The 17,599-nt window shown below is 44.6% G+C and overlaps 1 protein-coding gene across 3 annotated transcripts in view; it reads left to right on the plus strand.

The window, feature by feature from the left end:
• EIF4E2 (eukaryotic translation initiation factor 4E family member 2) overlaps positions 1-17,599 on the plus strand; it is a 378,071-nt gene that overhangs the window by 276,743 nt on the left and 83,729 nt on the right. For all 3 annotated transcript variants that reach the window (XM_044077084.1, XM_044077083.1, XM_044077082.1), the window contains exon 6: positions 6,282-6,418. In XM_044077084.1, coding sequence (XP_043933019.1) covers positions 6,282-6,418 — 137 coding nt within the window. The remainder of the gene's footprint in view (positions 1-6,281; positions 6,419-17,599) is intronic.

The raw sequence follows: 17,599 nt of genomic DNA on the forward strand, positions 1-17,599 counted from the left end.
TGTGTGTGTGTGTGCTTCTTTGTTTCATTTTATGTCCTTGATGGAGCTGTACATTAATTTTCCTTTTTGAGTAGGAGAAACACTGGAGAAATGAGGGATTATCAAGGAGTAACTCATTCCCTCCAGTATAGCTCTTTTGAGTGTGTACCTTTAACTCCTAGTGGGTGTGACTTGAACCTTTAAAAAAATGAAGGTATCACCTTACAGTTCTAACAAATGCTCATTGACAGAGTTCAGATATCACTACAGTTGTGTTTGCCATCATGTATACTTCAAGATAAAGTATTATGATATCTTGTATGTAGCATGTTTTTGGAATTTATTAATGCAGATATGAACAATCAATATTTGATGCCTAGAGGCGCAGTAGGAGGTAACTGCAGAAATACCTGGAGGTTGTAGCACTAATTAAGAAACCTGAGCAGGCTTGACTAGACTTATGACAGTATAATTCCTTGGTGTTTTTTGTTTGCGCTGATGTCCTTCAAGAATGCAACTGCAGTCATAACATATGGGTTGTCCTGCCTCAGGCAGCCCTCGGTCGGCCGAATTCCAAAGTCTGGGTCCAGCGTCGGCTGGTGTCGCCTCCTCTCCGACGTCACCACGGCTGGAGTATAAAGGCATCGGCCGACGCCATCTTCTTCAGTCTTTCTTGCCGCGCGGTGCCCGAAGCAGAAGCAGTTCGCAAGTGCCGGTCGGTCAGCTCCTGTGTTTTCAGTACCGAAGTCATCTAAAAGCTAAGTACCCCGTTGGGGAACATTTATTCTTGCCTCAGCCGATGTCGGAACAAATTGAGAAAGTTAATAATTGTTTGTCTTGTGGTAAACAAATACCTCATAAGGACTTCCATTCTCTGCCTTCCTTGCCTGGGCCCAGACCACGACGTCTCGGCCTGTGCTGCCTGTGCCTGCTTTAATAAGCGCACTCTCAGGCGCTGGGCAGAATTTGCCGAGGACTTTTTCGGTGAATCTTTTGCGTATATCATGCCGTCGGATCAACAGACTACCCAATCTGCTAAAAAACGCAAGGACCGGGACCGACATCCTCGGCCCGCGTCCACTACCGATGCTACTCCCAAACCCTCTGCTAGTGCTCCGGTTCCTTCGGAAGTGGTAAATCTACCGCTCCAGGCCGACGACACAGCGTTAACATGACCTTCGGTCTCGGAGAGCTCTCCGGTACCGGTTGTTGATTTTCCTCCGGAAACCGAAGTTTTGGATCTACCCGACACCATTTCTGTGGACAAGGTTACGCCTGCACGTGGGGCTGCTAGGCCTCCTGTATCTATGTCCATCAAGGCCTTTGCACGTGCTAAGGCCGCCAGTCAGGCCAAGGCCCATCCTAGACCTACTGCCCAGGCTCCTTCTTCTGATAAGCAAATCATGTCTCTGGCTGCTGATCTTATTTCCCTTATCAGGGGGTCTCAGCCTCATCCGGAGAGGGGTTCTCAGCCACCTGCAGAGAAAAGGCCCAGAACTGAGCAGGCGGACGACCTCTCTTCGGATGAAGCCTCTGGGGATTCTGAACATTCTGATATCCAAGAAGATTCCTTCCAGGCTTACGAGGACTCTGATGCTGAGGAATCAATTCCCTCTGCCTCCCCGCCAGAGGATTTCTCATTTGGTGAAGTCCTGCATTCCATGAGGGAACATTTTCAATGGCAGGGTCAGGAATTCTCTGACTCAAGGAAAAGGCTTCGTACCTTCCTCAAGCTTCCCCAGCACAGGCCTTTAGCTATTCCACCTGTTATGGATGTTTTGGATGATGTTTTCTCTGACTCCAGTGCTAACCCTGATTCTCTTCCTCCGGCTCCTGTCAAGCCGGACAGATATTATAGGGTCCCTGATACCCACAAGCACCTTTTTAAGGCCCACTCTGTGGATCTAGAAACTATTTCACAGGCCCCCAAGGGAGTGGCTACCTCCTCTGCCAAAAACCCACTGCCAGCAGACAGGAAAGCAAGGTCCCTGGAGAGATGGGGTAAAAAAGTATATACTTCTACTACCCTGGCCATGAGGTCACTAAATTGCCTTTTTCACATGTTTCAGTACCAGGATTTTCTCCCGGATGATTTACAGAAAGAGTTAGCCTCTCCTGAGCCTATTGATAAAAAGGCATTGCAGGATCATATACATAACACTCAGCAGGTTAATAACCATTTTCTTCAGTGTGGTTATGATGCACTGGAAGCTTCATGTAGGGCAGCTATGACTGGGGCTGTGATAATGAGACATGCTTGGTTAAAGGATCAGTCTTTGCCTGACCATGTTAAAGTAAAGTTACTTGATGCACCTTTGGAAAAACAGAAGCTTTTTGGTGCTAATGCACAAGATGTATTGAAATCCATAGAGGAAAAAGCAAAGTCAGTACAGACAGTCAAGGATTTTCTTCAGGTTCAGCCACCCAGATTCAGCAGAAACTGGCCCTCAAAGAACTGGTCCTTCCCCGGCTCAGACAAGTTTCAAAGGGGAAAAAGCAGACGTGCCCGAGGTAGAGGGCAATACCGAGGATCTTACAGGGGACGCCAATGGCAACCTCCAAATCAAAGAAGTGGTACAGACAGTTCAGCTGCACCACAAGGACAATCGCAATGACTTGATTTTCATTCCGCCTACAAAGGTTCAAAGAGAAGCAGCCTTGGGCGGAAAATTATCCTTATTCTCACAAAACTGGCATATTTTAACCAAGGACAACTGGATTCTGGATTTGATAGACAAGGGTTACAGATTCCACTTCCACACATTACCAATAAGACAAGGCATGCCAAACCTGCCATATCATCAAAGGGCAGAGGCACTCTCTCTAGTTTCCAAGCTGTTAAGTATAAAAGCAATGGAAAGGGTTCCTCCTCAGGAGCAAGGCCAGGGATTTTATTCAAGGCTGTTCCTTGTTCCAAGAAAAGAAAACAAATGGAGACCCATACTGGACTTGTCATCTCTAAACACTTTTCTCATAGTGCCAAGTTCAAAATGCTGACGTTGCAGCAACTCCTTCCCATGCTGGGTAAGGGGTCTTGGCTGGTCACTCTGGACCTCAAGGAGGCATACCTGCATGTCCCTATCAGACAAAGCTGCAGAAGATACCTCGGATTTCTTGCAGGGACAGAGCATTATCAATTCTCAGCATTGCCGTTTGGCTTATCTACTGCGCCCAGAGTGTTCACGAAATGCCTGGCATCAGTAGTGGCAGACTGCAGGGGATTCAAATATACCCCTACTTGGACGACTGTCTCATACAGGCAGACAACAAACAAACCTTAAAAGAAAATTTGGACTATGTCATGCATCTACTGCAGGCCTTGGGATACACAGTCAACATTCAGAAGTCAAAACTACTGCCATCCCAACAGATTATATTCTTAGGAGCCAAACTGGACACAGAAAACCAAATGCCTACCTCACAGAGGAAAAACAGCAGCATTTACCAGAGTACTTCAAAGGCCTAGCAAAACTCTCCCAGCTGACTGCAAGGAAAATCCTGCAGGCCCTGGGCTTCATGGCATCTTGCATCCTTCTGATTACCTTTGGCAAGACTTCATATGAGAAAGCTGCAATGGTATTTAAAAAACTTATGGTCTCAACACAGCCAAAGCCTAGAGGACATAATCCCACTTATTCCATGTCTGCAAAAAGAATTTTTATGGTGGGCTCAAGCCAGTCAGCAAAACATAGGCATGTCTTTCAACAGACCTCAAGCAGGCCAAATGATTACAACAGACGCCTCAGACCATGGATGGGGGGCGCACATGGAGGACAGATACATTCAAGGGCAATGGACCCCAAAGGAAAGACATCTGCACATAAACCAAAAGGAAATGTTGGCAGTGATACATGCAATCGAGACTTTCGAAAAATCACTACAACAAGGGTATTTACTGATAAGGACGGACAACACCACTGTCATGTGGTACATAAACAAGCAGGGAGGCACTCATTCTTATCCCCTCTGCAGACTAACAATGCTTCTCTGGGAAAAGTCCCTGAGCCTGAAGATACATTTACAATCCCAGTTTGTACCAGGCAAGGACAATGTGGTGGCGGACAACCTGAGCAGAAATTTCATGGATCCACATGAATGGATGCTGCATCCTCACATTTTCTCTCAACTGACAAGGGCATGGGGAAGACCGGATGTAGATCTTTTCGCCTCCCAGTTAAATCATCACCTGAAAAAGTTCTGCACAAGGACTCACCATCCTCTAGCCTGGAAGACGGATGCTCTCTCCTTCAGCTGGAACTCTCTAAAAATGTATGCATTCCCTCCTCTGCCTCTGCTGACCAAGGTGATACTGAAGATCAAAGCAGAACAACCAACAGGTATTTTGATAGCTCCAGACTGGCCAAGGCAGCACTGGTACCCATTGCTATTGACCATAACTTGGACCAAACCATGGCCTCTGACCCTATGGCCCCTGCTCCTAACACAACACAATTACAGGACTGTACATCAAGACCTGAGATCATTACATCTGACAGCCTGGAGGCTAACATGATTTCTCCTCCTAACTCTCTATCAAAATCGGTTCAAGAGATCCTGCTGGAAGCACGCAGGCCTTCCACAAGAAAAACCTATTCAGCCAAATGGAAGAGATTCAGCATCTGGAATGCCAACAGGGGTCAGGACACAGCATTACCGAGTATACCTCAGATTTTAGAATAGTTGGCAGAACTACTTCATACTGGACTTTCATACTCTTCAATAAAGATTCATGCCTCAGCAATCTCAGCAAAATACAACTGCGACCCTCCAGTGTTTTCTCATCCATTGCTAAGACAGTTTCTAAGAGGAATAAAGAATATCAAACCTCCCAGAAAACAGCCAGTACCTGCATGGGACCTCAATTATGTGTTGGAAAAATTAACTCTGCCTCCATTTGAGCCAGCAGCAAGTTCAGAAATGCAATTTCTTTCATGGAAGACGGCCTTCTTATTGGCAGTCACATCTGCAAGAAGAGTTTCGGAGATTCAGGCACTCATGGCAGTGCCCCCCTTCCTCATTTTTCATCACGACAGAGTTTCTCTAAGAACCAATCCTACATTCATGCCCAAAGTTATTTCCAGGGTGTCTCTAAATCAAGCTATTCACCTGCCTGCATTCTTCCCCAATCCCCAAAATAGGGGGGAAAAGCTACTGCATACTTTGGACATACACAGACAACTACGTTACTACTTGGACAGAACTAAGGCCACCAGAAAGTCTGACCAACTGTTTGTAGCCTATGCTGCTGGAGTGCAAGGAAAAGCAATCTCCAAACAAACAATTTCAAAATGGATTGGACATTGCATCAGATTCTGCTATTCTTTCCATGGAAAAGGGGTGCCAGCCAATATTAGGCCACATTCCACCAGAGCTATGGCCACTTCCACAGCTTTCCTAAGAGGAGTGGCAACAAAGGACATTTTAGAGGCTGCTACATGGAGCTCTGTGCATACATTTACCAAGCACTACAACCTGCCCTTATATTCCAGATCCCGAGCAGGCTTTGCCTCGGCAGTCCTGCAGGGGATTTTAGCTACACTATCTTTATCTTAGTTCCATCCACCCCCAGCTTGGCTATGGTATTCAACCCATATGTTATGACTGCAGTTGCATTCTTGAAGGACATAGTACAGTTTTGTACCTACCATAAATGTAGATGTCCGGTAGATATGCAACTGCAGTCGGATTTTCCCTCCCTCCTACCCCTCTGTATCCTTCTTTTTGGGTCCCTACCCCTTTTCCCTTTAGCTGGGGGTATTCCAATGGTGTATCTGTTTATTACTGTTGTGCATGTTTGGGATTATTTTTATCCCTTTACCAAATTTAGCCTTCCTAGGAGGGCACCTGGCATCTGGGGCAAGAAACACTGAAGAAGATGGTGTCGGCCGATGCCTTTATACTCCAGCCGTGGTGACGTCGGAGAGGAGGCGACACCAGCCGACGCCGGACCCAGACTTTGGAATTCGGCCGACCGAGGGCTTCCTGAGGTAGGACAACCCATATGTTATGACTGCAGTTGCATATCTATCGGACATCTACATTTATGGTAGGTACAAAACTGTACTTTATTGCTCTTGAACTTTTTATGATCTCCAGCTTGATGCATGTATGAGCTAGTAATATGTTCAAGGGCTTTACATGCAGGTGGTCCGGTGATGTTTTGTCAAACTAATTTAGATGAAGCTGAAGCTATCGACACTGTAGAGTCGCACAGACATGAACTTGCCTCCCTACATAACTTCTGTTGATAATAGTTTCTTAAAGCTGTTTATTTAGTTGTACTTTTTTTTTTTTCTTTCCAGGAAGATATTTTGTCAATCTGGAACAAAACTGCTAGTGATCAGGTTACAACTGCACGAATCAGAGACACCTTACGACGAGTGCTTAACCTGCCACCTAATACTATTATGGAGTACAAAACCCACACTGATAGCCTCAAGTAAGTACATAATTTTGAAGTGTGAATAGTTTGCTCTGTACTGAAAACTATTGCTCATACTGAGAGGCAGAGAGTGGGACAAGGTGATTTAGTGCTTCTGAGGCCTGAAAGTACATAATGCTTGGGTATTGATAATGTGTGACTGGATTTTTAGAAACAGTAATGGTGAATTCCACAGCAGTAGAGAGTGTTAAATTACATTAATTCTTACATTGTCATATTTTGTGAGAGCAGTAACACAAGAGTCATCAGAAACTTGTTCTAGAACTACTAGTTGATGCTGTGTTGCATTTACATAGTGTCAGTGGCTCAACAGGTAGCACACTTGCCTTTGGTGCTAAAGGCTGTGGGTTCTATTCCAACACCAGGTAGTTCGAATCCTGACACTGCAGTGCAGTGTAAGGGGGGTGCTGCACTCCTCTGTGTGCGCCTTCCTTTGCATGAGCTGTTAAACCGAGGTCTCATGTTCTTGAATTAGTGGTAGCTCATGCGGATTTAAAAGATCCCAAGGCACCTATCAGAAAGAGTAGGGTTCCTTTATTTATATACAGAAAGAACTCTTATTTGCATCATGTTTATATATTTATAGATATACAGATACATAAACATGCAAATATATTTACACATATTCAGAATTTCCTTTACAATCGTACTAAATTTTCATCCCTATTAGACTCCTACTCCTTTTTCCATAAATGCCATGCGATTTTACTTAAAGTTTAGCAACATTACCATTAATAGGCAAAGAGCCAAAGCTCTCTCCAACCAAGACTGAACTTGATAGTCAAGAGGAGAAGGCAAACACTTGCACCACACCACACTCATCGTATAGTCCCACTAAACCTACACCACCAAAAACCACACATAGAAACACAAAAACATTCGCGGAGGCTCTCAATAATAATCTGCCCAAGCAACAGAGACCTCCAAAGCAGAAACGCAAGCAACCACCACCCCCCAACACAACCCAAATGACACATAGCCCACAGACTCAGTGTGCCACTCAACCACAGCCCATAAGGCAAAACAACGTACCCAACACACTAGTCATAGGTGAATCTATAGTCAGGCACACTGATGTCCCACTCACCAGGTTAAAGAAGGAGAAGGTTACTGTCAGCTGCCTATCTGGTGCCAGGATCCGCCACATAACCCACGCATTCAAGTCACTCCACAACAAGTACAAATATGACTGTCATTGTCCATGTTGGTGTGTACAACCTGAGACGTACCTCCCTGGACTACATAAAAGAGACATGGAAGAGCTCTCCGATTTTGTAGCCCAGGCAGGTATGACCCTAGACCTGAGTAGCATCCTGCCATCGCCCAGAATTATACCGCAGTACAAGGACAAAATGATGGACTTCAACAATTGGTGAAGCTTCTGGTGTCATTCTAAGGGGATCCAGTATCTGCCTGGGATGACAAGGTCGACAGACCACGATGCTTTTCCAGAGATGGCCTGCACCTGTTGCCTCTGGGATTCCAGATACTGGCTAAGTCTCTTGCCGCCCATATAGTGTTTTTTAAGGCAAGGTTCAAATGACAAATTCACCACCATAACAGATACAGGCAAGCAAAAACTGAGGGCAATGCTACTCGATGCTAGACGTCTAAACCTCAAAAGGCACTCACTCGAGGCCCTCCTTAAAATGGAGAACATTGATATCTGTGCAGTGACTGAGACCAGGTTCAAGGCTCCAGAGAGCACCCCTGCATTACCAGGCTATAACTCGTACCACACCTTTCGGCCATCTAACCTGGACCGGAACACTAAAGGCGGAGGTGTGCCCATATTCATTTAGGATATCCAGACCTCTAGGCTAGTTGCTCAGCATAATGCATCCGAGATTATCCAAGTGCAACTAACTCTGGGCAAAACTGCAATCCAAATTGTAGCTTGCCACAGATCTCCCACCATGCCCCAGGATTACCACGCCTCTTTTCTTGATATACTGGAAAATAATAGGGTTCAACCAAACACCCTAATAATGGGTGATTTCAACTACCCCAACATTAACTGGGAAAACTACTCATGTACCAACTGGAATTCATAAAGTCCAATGCCCTGGATAAACTTATCCACACCCCCACCAGGGGCAACAATATCCTAGACCTTGTCATTACCAACATGAGTGACTGGTGTTCCACAACTGAAGTCAACTCCCCATTGGCCAAATCTGACCATAAGCTAATCACCCTAGATATCCACCCCCCCCCATTAAGGAAACCACTGTAAAAAAAAATTTCTCCAAAGCCAACTTCATGCTTCTTAAGACAGAAGTGGCAAACGTCTTGTCACCCATGCAGAAGGAAAATACAGATGTTCATCGTGTTACCCTGCTGCAGTCATCACACTTGGGTTATTCTGTCGTCAGGCGGTCCCGTAGTCGGCTGGAATTCCAAAGTCTTGGTCCAGCGTCTGTTGCTGTCGCTTCTTCCCTGACGTCAGTGAGCCATGGGTATAAATAATGCATCCAACGCCATTTTCTTCAGTCTTTCTTGCCGCACGGTGCCCGAAGCAGAAGCAGTTCGCAAGTGCCGGTCGGCCTACTCCTGAGATTTTCTAAGTTGAATTTCAGATCCGAAGTCTTCAATAAAGCTAAGTACCCCATTGGGGAAACTTTTCTTGCCTCAGACCGATGTCAGAAAAAGTTAACAATTGTATTTCTTGTGGGAAGCAAATACCTCATAAGGATTTTCATTCTTACTGTATACCTTGCCTAGGCCCAGACCACGACGTCACTGGTTGTCGTTTTTGTGCTAGGTTTAATAAGCGTACTATAAAAAGATGCTTTGATTTTGCACAACACTACTTCGGTAGAAAATTTAACTATACGATGCCGTCGAAGCAACCAACTACCGGCATGCACAAAAAACGCAAGGATAAGGACAGGCAGCCTATACCCAAGCCACACTCTGAGGCCTCGGCTGGACAGGTCTTCGGTTCACCGGTCTTCAGTGAGGCTCCGACGCAGCTCCTGATTACCACAGGTTTGGAATCCGAGACCCCTTCAGAGCCTTTGCCGGAGAGTGCTAGGCCGACGCAGCCGTTTTGTTTAGCCCCTACCAACGACACTACAGAAAGAGATGTCGGTGCTGCAGAAACACCTTCGGTTTCTGAAGGCGTCTTCAGACCGATGCTCACCATAAAAACGTATCCTAAGCCTAAGACTCCTATTAAGCCAAAAAAGACTGCACTTCAGTCTCCAGTTCAAGGCTACATGCCTAAGAAACAGATGCTTAAAATGGCTGAAGATTTGATCTCCTTAATCAGGGGTTCCCAACCCCCACCCGACAAAAGGCCTAGACAAGAGGAAGATTTTGCCTCCTCTGAACAAGTGTCTATTTCCTCAGGCTCCTCTGAGGACCAAAATTACTCCTTTTCCCCTTATGAAGATTCTGATGCTGAGGATTCTATTCCCTCAGCTTCTCCTCCTGAAGACTACTCCTTTGGGGAAACTTTACACACTATGAGGGAACATTTTCACTGAGAAGGTCAGGACTACTCTGACTCAAAGAAAAGGCTCAGAGAGTTTCTTTTACTCCCCCAGCACAGACAACTTGCCATCCCCCCAGTTTTAGACATTGTGGATGATGTTTACTTAGAATCTAGTTTGAACCCAGATTCTCTGCCTCCTGCTCCAGCCAAACCAGACAGATACTATAGAGTGCCCGACTCCCACAAATTCCTTTATAAAAGCCCTGTTGCTGATCCAGAGACCATCTCCCAGGGTCCCAAAGGGGCTAAGGCTTCTATGGCAAAAAATCCTGTACCCTCTGAAAGGGACTCCAGAGCACTTGACAGGTGGGGGAAAAAGGTTTACACCTCAGCCACTCTAGCTATGAAAGCACTAAATTGCCAGTTTCACTTGCTAAAATATCAGCAAGTTCTAATGTCTCAGTTAAGACAAAAAATGAGCACACTCCCTCAACAGTCTGAATTGAAAGAAATGCAGGATCTGTTGCATGCAACTGAACAGGTGGGCAAACATACTTTACAATGTGGGTTTGATTCCTTAGAGGCTTCCTGCAGAGCAGCTGTCACTGGGTCTGTTATACGTAGACATGCTTGGTTAAAGGAACAAGCTCTGCCTGATCATGTTAAAGCAAAGCTTCCAGATGCTCCCTTACAGCAGGATGTTCTATTTGGAGTTAAAGCAGAAGTAGTCTTAAAGAAAATGGAGGATAAGGCAAAATCTATGCAGACAGTCAGAGATTTTCTACAGGTACAGCCCCCTCGCTTCAGCATAAATTGGCCAACAAAAAATTGGTCCTTTCCAGCTACTGACAGACCACAGAGGGGTAAATACAGACGTCCAAGAGGCAGAGGACAACCACAAGCCCAATACAAACCTCGACAATGGGGCACTGCAACACAGAAGGGAGGAGAAGACAGGCCCCAAACTGCTAGAAGGCAAACTCAATGACTTGCACCTCATCTGGCCAAGCAACACTCTCTTGGCAGCTCCCTTGGGAGGAAAACTCGCACTTTTTACAGACAACTGGCACATTGTCACAAAGGACAAATGGGTCCTAGACATAATTTCATGAGGATACAGATTCCATTTCCACACCTTGCCAATGAAAAGAGGAATGCCAAACCTGCCACAAAATCAATGGGCAGAGGCACAAAAACAAACTACAGCTCTCATGGACATGAGAGCCATTCAACTGGTACCTGCACAGGAGCAAGGCCAAGGATTTTACTCAAGACTCTTTCTAGTCCCCAGAAAGGACAATGCCTGGAGACCAATTCTGGACCTTTCAATTCTAAACACCTTCTTACAAGTACCCAAATTCAAGATGCTAACACTACAGTAGCTTCTTCCCATGCTGGGCAAGAAAGCATGGCTAGTAACATTGGATCTCAAGGAGGCATACCTGCATGTCCCTATCAGACAAAGTTGCAGAAGATACCTCCGTTTCATTGCAGGTTCAACCCATTACCAATTCTCTGCACTGCCCTTTGGCTTATCCACTGCACCCAGGGTCTTCACAAAATGCCTGACACCAGTAATTGCATACTGCAGACTAAGAGGAATTCAAATATACCCATACCTGGACGACTGCCTCATCCAAGCAGAAAGCAAGGACATCCTCTTACAACATCTGGCTTTTGTAAAACATCTTCTAAGTTGCCTGGGGTACACAGTAAACGAAAAGAAATCAAAACTAGTACCCTCACAAAATATGACATTCCTGGGTGCCAGCTTGAATGCAATGGCCCAGAAGGCTTATCTGACGCCAGACAAACAACTACAACTGACTCAATATTTCAAAACAATGGCAACAAAGACCCAACTCCCTGTAAGAAAAATTCTGCAGGCCTTGGGCTTCATGGCATCTTGCATTCTACTAATACCATTTGCAAAGCAGCATATGAGGAAATTACAGTGGTACCTAAAAAGCGTATGGTCTCAACACAGCCACAGCTTGGACACAATGATATCTCTCATTCCCTGCCTACAACAGGAGTTTCTATGGTGGTCACAGGCATGTCACCTCAACAAGGGTCAGCCTTTCACCTTGCCCCCCAGCCAGGCAAACTATGACAACAGATGCATCGGACTATGCCTGGGGCCATACATGGCAGGACAGTGCGTTCAAGGCATATGGACTGCAGATCAAAGGAATCTGCACATCAATCAAAAAGAGATGCTAGCTGTACAGAATGCTCTGACAGCCTTCAAAAACCTATTACATCCAGGACAACTTACAATAAGGACGGACAACGCCACAGTAATGTGGTACATAAACAAACAAGGGGGTACACACTCCTACCCTCTATGCAGGCAAGCAGTGACCTTGTGGAACACCGCACTGGCTTACCAAGTTCAGTTACAAGCTCAATTCTTGCCAGGAAAAAAGAACACATTGGCAGATGACCTCAGCAGAAACATCATGGATCCCCACTAGTGGAAACTGGATCCAGAAGTATTTACAATGATAGCTCAAAAATGGGGCCTTCCAGACATAGTTTTGGGGGTTGGCAAACAGGTCTATCAGCTGACAAAATTTTGTACAAGGACACTTCACCATCAAGCTTGGAAAGTGGACGCACTCTCATTCATTTGGAAAAACCTGACAGTATATGCCTTCCCTCCATTGCCTATCCTCACAAAGGTGCTTCTGAAAGTCAGAAAGGAGAGACCACGACTGATACTCATAGCCCCAGACTGGCCACGCCAGCACTGGTACCCACTATTAAGGAATATGGCCCAGGGCCCACCTTGGATTTTACCACAAATTGCCCATTTGCTCACACAGCCAGCTCAAAACCTTAAATCTGGCTGCATGGCAACCTAACCATCCAGCCAGCTCCTCTTTCCCAAGCAGTTATGGATGTTATTCTGGAAGCTAGGAGGCCCAGCACCAGAAAGGCCTACTCGGACAAATGGAAAAGGTTTTGCGCCTGGAACCAAGCTAAAGACCAAAATACACTTCAGCCTCACATGCCTCATATTCTACAGTATTTAATGGAGATGTTGCACAAAGGACTTTCTTTTACTTCCATTAAAATCCACGCATCAGCTATTTCAGCTCATTACAACACGGATCCACCCTTATTTTCACATCCACTTCTAAGGCAGTTCCTCAGAGGGGCAAAAAACATTAGGCCCCCCAGGAGAGCACCTACACCAACATGGGACCTTAATTTTGTTCTGGAAGAACTTACGCTACCTCCCTTTGAACCAGCTTTCTCTGCAGATCTACAGTTTATATCATGGAAGACTGCTCTGCTGCTAGCAATAACTTCAGCCAGAAGAGTCTCAGAGCTGCAGGCACTAATGGCAGTGGAACCTTTCCTCATTTTCCATCAAGACAGAGTCTCTCTACGAACTAATCCTTCCTTCATGCCTAAGGTGATTTCCAGTGTGGCTTTAAATCAAACCATCCACTTACCCACCTTCTTCCCAAATCCACAGAACAAAGGAGAAAGACTCCTGCATTCCTTGGACATTCACAGGCAACTTCGTTACTACTTAGATAAAACTAAGGTTTTCAGAAAATCTGACCAGCTCTTTGTATCCTATGCTACAGCTTCACAAGGGAAGGCTGTATCAAAAACCATTTCCAAATGGATAGGACATTGCATTCATTTTTGCTACACACATCATGGAAAACCAGTTCCTGCTACCATTAGGCCCCATTCTACCAGGGCAACAGCTACATCTACAGTCTTCCTCAGGGGGGTTCCAACCAAGGAGATTTTGAAAGCTGCAACTTGGAGTTCAGTACACACCTTCACCAAACACTATCACTTACCACTTTACTCTAAGACTAGGACTAGCTTCGCCACTGCAGTTTTGCAGGGCCTTGTAGCCTCCTCTAACCCTCTATGACTCCTCCACCCATCCTTAGCTTTGGGATTCTACCCAAGTGTGATGACTGCAGCAGGGCAACACGATGAACATAGTACAGTTTTGTACCTACCATAAATGTAGATATTCGAGTGTTCACCCTGCTGCAGTCCAGGTTACCCTCCCTCCTTCCCCACTGATCTAACTGGCTAAATCTCTACAATACCTTCCTGATGTATTTGCTTATAGCTGGAGGGATTTTGTGTTTGTGCTAAAATTTCTTAAATTGGTACTAATTACAGACCACCTTTTTGGGGGCACCTGACATCTGGGGCAAGAAAAACTGAAGAAAATGGCGTCGGATGCATTATTTATACCCCTGGCGCACTGACGTCAGGGAAGAAGCGACAGCAACTGACGCCGGACCAAGACTTTGGAATTCCGGCCGACTGCGGGACCGCCTGACGACAGGATAACCCAAGTGTGATGACTGCAGTAGGGTGAACACTCGAACATCTACATTTATGGTAGGTACAAAACTGTACTTTACGACTGCTGAATCTTGCACAAATGCACTCTCTAAGCACTTACACGAGTGCATGGATCATGCTATTCCTAACAGAACCAAGATACTATCCTCCAAAAAAAGGAAGCCAATGTGGTGGTCCCATACCATAAACAAACTCTATAACAGAAGGAAGAAACTGTTGCAAAAGAAAGTAAAATCCCATGAGTGGAGGAATTCCCTGGTCAGCCTCAGTAAGAAGCTGAGATCCCTCATAAAATCCTCCAAAGCTAGCTATGAAAACAAAATCGCCACTAATTCTAAGGACACCCACAACACATTCTATAGCTATGTCAAGAATCTCAATGGCAACACCCAGATCTGCTGTGAGTTACATCACAATGGCACGAAAATTACAGAACCAACTGATATTGCCAACAATACTGGCAGATAGGAGGGCCCATCTCTATACTGGGTGAATGCAGAATCCCTGTAATCACAACTATGCAGGTAAAAACTGCACTCTCTAAAGCCAAGAACACAGCATCCATGCGACCGAACAACATCCCAGGCTGCATTTTGCATGAACTTCCAAACTAACTGGCTCCCCATCTAAGTACCATGTTCAGTCATAGCCTCACGTCAGGCTTTGTGCCCACTGAATGGTGCACAGCAACGGTTATTTCACTCCACAAAGGGGGAGCCACCACAGACCCCGAGAACTATCGCCCTATTAGCCTGACAAGCCTGGTCTGTAAGGCCATGGAATGTATCATGATGGAACTTGTAAACAAAGACATTGGTAACCTCCAAACTCTGGACCCCACCCAGTTTGGGTTTGTGAAAGGCAGGTCATGCCTCCTGAACCTGATCAACTTCTTTGAAGCAGTCCCCAGGCATAGACGAGGATAAGGTGGTTCACACGGCCTATCTTGACCTCGCCAAGGATTTCAACACCATCCCCCATTCTGGAATTCTCGATAAACTCACTAAATTAGGTATAAATCCCTGTGACAAAAGATGGGTTGCCAACTGGCTCACTGACAGAACCCACACTGTAAAAGTTGCAGACTCAAAGTCTAACTTCATACTATTGACAAGTGGAGTACTACAGGGTTCATTCCTGGGTCCTCTCCTCTTTCTCTGAGGTACAGACTAACACAGAAGGTCTCTAGCTAACTAAGTTCGCAGATGACTGCAAACTAGGAGCCATAGTAGAGTCCCCAAACGATGTGGACATCCTACAGAAGGGGCTCTCTGAGGCAGATATCTGGTGTCAGAGCCATGGCCTCAAGCTCAGTGCCAAAAATGCATTGTCATCCCCTTTGGTAAAAACTTTGTACCCATGAACTACCACATAGTCTACTTAATGCCGAATGTGTGATAAGAGACTTTGGGACCCCGGTGGACAGTAGTCTCTCCTTTGATAATCACATTGCCACAGTAGTCAGGAAATCCTTCTACATGGCACACCTCATCACGAAAGGGTTCTCATCCAGGAAAAAAAGAGGTCATTGTTGCCCTCTACTCGTCACTCATTAGATCCATTATAGAGTACAACACCCTGTTGGAATGTACCTCACAAGACATCTACAACAGCTGGAAAGGCCGCAGAAGTTCCTCACCAAGAGGATTACTGGCCTCAAACAGATGCCCTACGCTGACCATCTCAAAAAACTCCAGCTTTACTCCATAGCATATCACCTACTCTAAGGTGATCTTTGCCTAACTTACAAAGCTATGTCAAACTTGGAGCTGTTGGATATGCTACAGCTAAAGAAATCCCAATCCCTCCGACCTGCATGCTCTAGGGACCTAGACCTTGTCACCACAGTAAACAGAACATGCTGGAGGGATAGATTCCTGTCCCAGAGACTTTTCATACTCTGGAACAAACTACCCATCTGTGTCAAGTAGAGTTTCTCGTTAGCACTCTTCAAGAAAAATCTTGAGTGGATGGGAAATAGGAAATTCACCCCGGGGATCACTTCTGTGGCTCTGCTCGACAGGGGCACAGGGAAATAACTTTCTTGGTTGGCGAAAGCCAGGGAACCTTGTTGGCTAGGCTTACTTAAGCCCTTTGGCCGATAGCCTAGTTACCTACCCATGAACCTATAATATCTGTCAAAAAAATTTCTTTACATAGTTTTCCCCATATTTTTTTACTCTCTTGCATTTCAAAAACACACATTCTATCACTTTTTTTTATATATGGCATCTTTCCTTTTACTGTTAATTTATTTGTTACCAGTCTCCATAAAAAATCTTGACATTCAGATTTTTTATTACAGCATCTGTTGCTTATTTTTATAGGGTTTTTTTGTTGTACTCTCCCATGCTTTTACATAGTAATGTTTTTATCGTTACATTCTCGTACCAGACTTTTTTTCCTACATTATCCATTTTTATTTTACATAAAAATATTTTAACATTTTATTTCTTCATTTATACACTCTTTTACTTTTTTTTTACTATACCCAAAATTTATTTTACAGATTTATTGCTAATTTGTCATCTTTTTTGTTATCCACTTTGACTTTGTACATATCTAATGAATCAGAATACACCACTGGGTAGGGAAGTTCCCAAATGCCCTGGCCATATTTCCCCTAGTAGTATAAATACTACCTTGTGTCTTCCCTGACAGGAGTCTACTAGCATAGTGGCATCAACCTGGTCAACAAAAAGAATGAATAAATAAGTCGATAAAAATAGAAGGTTGTGTGCACGAGCCGATGGCCCCAAGCATTTGCTAATTATCACTAAGATGATACCTGATAGAGATGTGAAGTTGGTATAATTTGTAGAGATGTATTTGGTATAATTTGCAAAGATTTAAACTGTCAGTTTGATTACAAGGAGAAGTGCTAAGCTGATGACACTACTTGACATTCAATTTTTTTAATTGCAATCAGAAATAAGAACACAATATGACAAGAAATAAATATTAAAACATAACTTGGCATAGCCATAGATTTGAAGATAATGTTGGTTAAAAAAATTGTAGCAAACTGGGACCTCCATGATGACTGCACACTGATCAACAGATCAGTTAGAGCTCTCCCAGTGTGAAAAAAGAAATTTTGGAAAGCAGCCAACAAAACTCATTTATTTGGGTAAATTCTGCCTAGGAAGAGCCTTGCTGTTGTTCAGCAGAAAGCAGATTAGATTTCAGCTTCACTACAAGTTTTGACTAAAGTAATTTAAGGAATAAATAAATCAAATGCATTCAAAAGGGATTCAAATAAGTGAAACGTGCAGTTAAATAAGGTTGGAAGGTATAGATGCTTTAAGTAGCTATTCGGAGGACCAGATAAAATTGCAGAAATCAGTGGATGAAATGAAGTTAAGACTAACTGAAAACGAGGCTTA

The sequence above is a fragment of the Protopterus annectens genome, chromosome 7.part0, assembly GCF_019279795.1.
Source record: "Protopterus annectens isolate FY-2018-M chromosome 7.part0, PAN1.0, whole genome shotgun sequence".
NCBI classification, from domain to species: Eukaryota; Metazoa; Chordata; order Ceratodontiformes; family Protopteridae; genus Protopterus; species Protopterus annectens.